Source organism: Uloborus diversus, chromosome 4, assembly GCF_026930045.1.
Source record: "Uloborus diversus isolate 005 chromosome 4, Udiv.v.3.1, whole genome shotgun sequence".
Lineage (NCBI taxonomy): Eukaryota > Metazoa > Arthropoda > Arachnida > Araneae > Uloboridae > Uloborus > Uloborus diversus.
The window spans coordinates 167,820,419-167,826,418 of NC_072734.1; the positions used below are offsets into that span (position 1 = coordinate 167,820,419).

Here is a 6,000-nt window from a genome sequence, read left to right on the forward strand (position 1 = left end):
TTTATTTCTTTTTTGAGGGTTTTTATTCTGGATGGATACTTTGTCACACTTAAGGGTGCGTCATCGCTTTTCGGGGGGGGGGACCCTGAATTTACATTCTAAAATCAACTATTTCAGTGAAGTTCACGAAAAAAATTTCTCTGATTTAAACTTTTCCGAAGTACAAAATGCCACACAATGATATGGTAATGTCAGAATGATAATTCAAAAAGATCTAAGCGAGCTCAGTAACCAAATTATTTGTGATTGGAGTTATTAAACTGTTCAGAGCGCTGGAAAACAAAATTCCTGTGCAGCATAAAAAAAGTCCAAACTGACCAAAGTTTCCCTACTTCTTCTTGATTAACTTACTTCAACTTTTCTAAAATCTTTTGCCATCATCGTAAGGGGGGGACAAACCGAAATTGCCAACAGTGAGACGGGCAATGCTGCAATTCTGCATCCTCTAAGTCGGTGGGGGTTCTCATTTGCAAACACCGAGCTACCTCCCTTTTACGCAGCTGGTAATGTGAATTATGCTAAATATGCGGACATACTTGCAACACTATCTCAAACTTTTGAGTACATTATGCGATAAAAAAAAATTGATCACATCAAACATCAGCTATCCAACGATATAACGCAGTGACAAATTCAGGTGGTCTAGAACCTGTAGTGATTCAACGATAGAACAAGTCTTGATGAGAGCAATGAGCAATACAACAATAGAATGCTAAATATTTACACCTTTTTGTCTCTCAGTTTGGAAATCACAATCCGTTTCTAAAGCCCCCAGAACTTTCCTACCTCTCAAGTTGGTAGTGGTATTGCTCGCTGATGATAAGGTGAGTTGCGATGAGAACTTTAACGTTCAGGTAGTAACATCAAATGATATTGAAGGCAAACAATTTTGTGGCATCTCTTTGTAAAGGAGGTAAGCAGTTATGTCTTTAGCTTCTGTTACGAGAGTAGTTACTATCTGTAAAGATGTGTAAGCCCAAACCATCTTTTACACCGAATGGTATGAACAGTAAAGACGGAATAACAAATTGCTAAAAACTTCTGGTGCGAGTTATGCACCTCCACCAGTATTTGATGAATCTGGTTTCAGAAGGAAAGAAATCTTGTATCGTTAAAGTGCTATTATCTGAAGCAAAAGGTTCATCCACCATCACAGAACGAGCAGTTGGTGTCATATATGAGGCAGCGAGAAGCAAAGGGATGTAAGTGGTCATTTTCAAGTTTTGAATAAAACGCGTTTAAAGATAAAACCCTAGGTAGGCTTTCATTGATTTTCCTTTCTAAATCCTGCTGTATAGAAGCAACTACCAGGTCTACTAGTACCATCTCTGGCCCCAAGATAGAGGAGAGGTTCACCAACCATTTGTACTGGTTATCTCCAAATTTTTAATTTTGCCACTTACATCCCTTTGATTCTCACTGCCTCATATGTAATAGATGGAAGATACCTGCTTGATCATATTTTTGGTAATGATCTGTAAGCTTCAAGGAAATATGCCAGCAGTGCCGGGTTAAGTAACTTGTAAGTATGGGAAAGCTAGTGTCATTTTTGATGGTGCAAAGAAAGCATCACAGAAATATAATGTGCGTCCTATTACAACAGCCAAGCCTTCTGCTCTAAAAGACTTTCTGCGTCTCAAATCTTGTGCTTGCTCTGAGGGGTTCATTGGATATAGTGAATGTTTGAAAAGTCTGAAAGTGGACTGAAATGCTCAATTAGACGCACAAACTGTGTTAGACATATCTGCAACAATAACGATTTTGCTGAGGATCTAGATTCCAAAAAACATCTTGATAACGAAAACTTTTTGTTACAAGCTTAGAAGAAATCATTTGAAAGCAAAACACAGTTCGGCGTAATTTTTCTGGCCATTTAATCAAATGTGCACCATCAGAGAGGGTGGGGGGGGGGGAGGATAATATTTTAGTATATAATTTCGTTTTGGGAGGTGAACTACTGTTCTTATGGGGTGGACAGTCCTGATTTAATGCATTTTAGATTTGCATGACTTCTACTTGAAATAAAGGGGGGGGGGGTGAGGATTTATTTTATTTGGCGGAGGGGAGATGCTGTAGCTTTGAGAGGAGGTGCACCATCGATCTTGGAGAATGGACACACTCGATTTCTAACTTTAACTTAGCATAAAATGTTTCCATATGAAATTTATGGAGGGGGTTTCGGGGGGGTACTGCTTCGTTTTACGAAGATAGGGGGGCTCTGTAGCATTGGCGAGTTATGTCATCCCTCTTGGGGGTCAAACACCTTTAATTTCATGCTTTTAAATTTAGTATAACATAATATTCTCACTTTAAATTTACTCTAAAAATTCTGGAATACCCAAAACGGCAATTTTTAGATGCCCCCTATTCCAAAACCCGACGCACTATGGGGTGGGACTCTTTACCTGTTCTTATTGGGAGGGTAATAAACAATTTGCACCAGGTTTAGCTTTTTTTTTTTTTTTGGATGTTTGGGTCCGACCCTTATTTTTACTGTACTATAAATGAAGCAACCAGACAGCCTTAACTTGGGCGTGCATTTTAATGAGCAAAAAAAGTCTTAGTGTTCTTTACATCACTTGCTTCACTTGTCTGTTGCTATTTTGGTCATTTTTACATTTTAAAAACTGCTGCTTTTACAATAAAATGTATTGATCCGAATATACTTTCTGCCGAAAACAGCGAAATAGAATCATCGGATACTACGTGACGAAGGCGGAGTCAAGTGCCTTCTCGTGGAAAACGGACAATAGTCCAAATTTCAAAAAGGGCCCTCATACCAGAAATAGCTGTGCTTAGGGCCTCGTTAAGTCTAAATGCAGCCCTGATGTGCTAAAGCAATCATTTCTTTCCTGCAGATTATCTAAGCAGCCTAGACGAAGACCAGCAAGCAGCTTTTACCAGAGAATCTAGAATCATAGAAGGAAGTGGAGGCGAGGATGAGGCAGAACCACCTGAAGTGACTAGGTTCACGATGCCGATTAGAACTGGTAAGTGACATCAAAGTTTAATTTATTCGACCTGGCGATCTTCAGCTTATTTCAAAGAATTAACACTCCGCAGTGAACATTCTTGAGAACGACCACCCATTAATTCAAGTTCGACATTCCGTTCAAGAGAACGATGTAGGGGCGGATACAGACTACCGGTTTGGGGGGGGGGGCATGCTAAAGAATGCCCCATAAACAAACCTACTGCTTTGAGTATGAAAAATTTCTGAAATTGCTTGGGTGTGAATAAACAGTACTAAATTGGCCAAGAATAAGGTTCTTTATTGGCATAAACGTTACAAATTTCATAAGCAATGAAAAAAGTAGTTTTTCGAACATTTACTTTCAAAAATAGTTAATGAATTGAAAATACTACTGAAATCGTTTATTTTATTCATACAGTGTTTGAACACAATAAGGACGGCTTAGGGGGGGGGGGGGGGGGTCATGGTCCTTCCCTTGTATCTACCACTGGACAGATGCATTGAAAGCCCGTTTGCTCTTCCATAGAAGCATATTATTTTCTCCGATAGAACGTACAAATTTTTTTTAGTTCTAAAGACTGTTTGAAAGTTAAAATTTAACAATTATTTGTTTCAAAAGGCAAAATATATCCATTGAAAAAGAGTTATTTGATGGGAAAAGGGCCTAAGAAATGAGAACCGCAAACTACGCAAGCGCGAAACATAATATTTAATTAAAAGGGGGAAAAACTGATTTCTGGCTGCTGCATTTTATTTTTGCACTAAATCTATTATTTTAAATTTATGTGGCATTTGATGGATGGTTAAAGGAAAATTAAATACATAACAATAAAACAATCTAATGTTTTGTCATTTCTGAATATCAGACGACTGCACTGGTAAATTTTGCAAAAACAGGAAATATTTGCTAAAATATTATGAACGGGCAGACCGTTTTCAATAGCAATCGCTCCCTCCATCAGTACCTACAACGACAGTAACTCCCGATTATACGCGAGTTCATTAACAATCTGGAACATGCATTTTCACAGTAAAAATCAAATAGCAATGGCTTTTTTTTTTTTGTAGAAAGTTTGTAAATTACAAATCAGTTGTTTTTGCTTTATTTTATTTTATTATTTTTATTTATTTATTCATTTATTTTTTTGTGTGCTTTTTTCTTGGCACATACACTTGTTCTTCATTGATGTTAAGTACTGTTGAACAAAAATACAAACATTTTTACTGTACTGTACATATTTTCACTGTTTAGCTAAGTTTTTGGAGAAGGTCAATTTTTACCTTATTTGTCCCTCATTTTAGCTTTTTGCGGTAGATCCGCGGCACTTGTGCCACCCAATTCCGCGGATAATCGTAAGTTTACTGTATTGCGAGAGTGAAGTTTTAAATACTTAGAGACTGGAAACCAATCAGGATTAGCATGGCTGTAGCTATAGCTAAGCATATGCGCAGCATGCGGTTTAATTTATTAAGTGTTGAGAAAGGATCACATGCCAACTTGTTTGCAGAAAATTACAAAGAAGGAAACATTAGTCAACCTTCTGCGAAATGAAATTCTAGCAACTGTCTTTCAAATCAAGTAGGCATAATCAAGGTATATCTTGTTCCATCTAATATTAGCTCCCAGAAACGTTCAGAATTAAAGATAATTAAAATAGAATGCCTGTAATCAATTTCTTTTACAAACAGGTCTGAAGCAAAGCAAAGACGTCACATGCTGTTCTCTGGGGCAGTTAGCAGGCGATAAAGGATACCACTGTTTCGCCAAGTTCTACGCAGCTCGAATTCTACTCAGAAACCAAAACAGGGCACACAACACAAAGCTTGGCTTCCACGGAAGGTACAGCAGTCCGTACTACGGTACCAAGTTGATGCGAACATTCGAACAATGTGTTGCCACCAGGAGGATCGTATTCCATAAATGTTGCCACCTCTCTGCCATAGATCGAAGGAACAAACCGCATTTTGACAGCATACAAAGGAAGAGGTACGAAATGAAGATGAAAAGGATCAAGTTGGCGAAACATTTGCAAGTGGATCATAATTTCATAGGTGTATGAGCTGATTCTGAACTTATTATTTCCGAGCTAATTACTAAAGGTTTAGAGTTGTTTGTGTGACATTCTAATAACTTATCACACACTTCTGACAACATATTAAAGATATTTTTAGAAACGTTAAGCTTTCAGCGACTTATGAAGTAAAGGGTAATCAGATGCTTGACTTGTCCCCTACAGAGTAGGAAAATAATGTTTTGCACCTCATGTTGCAAAACCCCTCGATCGTGTGACTACATCCTGTATATTTGCAAACAAAAGTTCAATCTGTATTCCTGTCATGTTTCGAGATCCATTCCTTATTACATTACTTCTAAATTATCAATTTTTAAATGAACACTTTAGAATTTTTAAAGTTTAACGCATTACCATGGGTTTTTAAACACAGTTACAATGTAACAATCTTATAAATGGCACGTGGATACAGGATAACATATTTTGAAAACGACCCGCTGTTACCCGTTAACTGAAAGACAATTCATCCATTACCATTTGACACACATTTCCTTCATCAACAAATTTAGAAAATGAAAATTCTCCTGTATACATGTCTAAAATTTTGAGAATCAGCAACATTTTTGAACTTATTTTCACTCATAAAATGTATTAACATCTGTTAAATAAACCATGTGGTTTCATCCATGTTAGTGTTTGTTTGGTGTTTAACGGTCCAACAGGCTGCCTCACATACCCTGTTGTTTGATTTCATTCTTTTGTGTGTGTGTGTGTGTGTGTGTGTGTGCTGGTTCGTTGGCTCAGTCTACAAAACACAAAGCTACAATATCTTTATACTTTTATTAAAATTTAAATTCTTAACGAAAAGCACAAACACATATGCATAAATAATTATATCCATGACTTTACAAGAACTATATAAAGAATGAGCAATAAATTTATACATAGATGCATTGTACAAAGTATGAAACACTTCAACAAGAGTTTTTATTTTTTAACATAAAGGGGGTGCTA

At 37.0% G+C, this 6,000-nt stretch overlaps 1 protein-coding gene across 1 annotated transcript in view; it reads left to right on the forward strand.

The window, feature by feature from the left end:
- Window positions 1-5,673, forward strand: part of LOC129221121 (uncharacterized) — a 32,848-nt gene extending 27,175 nt beyond the window's left edge. The window contains exons 2-3 of the mRNA XM_054855565.1: window positions 2,859-2,990; window positions 4,664-5,673. Of these exons, the coding sequence (XP_054711540.1) occupies window positions 2,859-2,990; window positions 4,664-5,034 (503 nt within the window). The 3' untranslated portion in view covers window positions 5,035-5,673. The remainder of the gene's footprint in view (window positions 1-2,858; window positions 2,991-4,663) is intronic.
- Window positions 5,674-6,000: the final 327 nt, after the last annotated feature.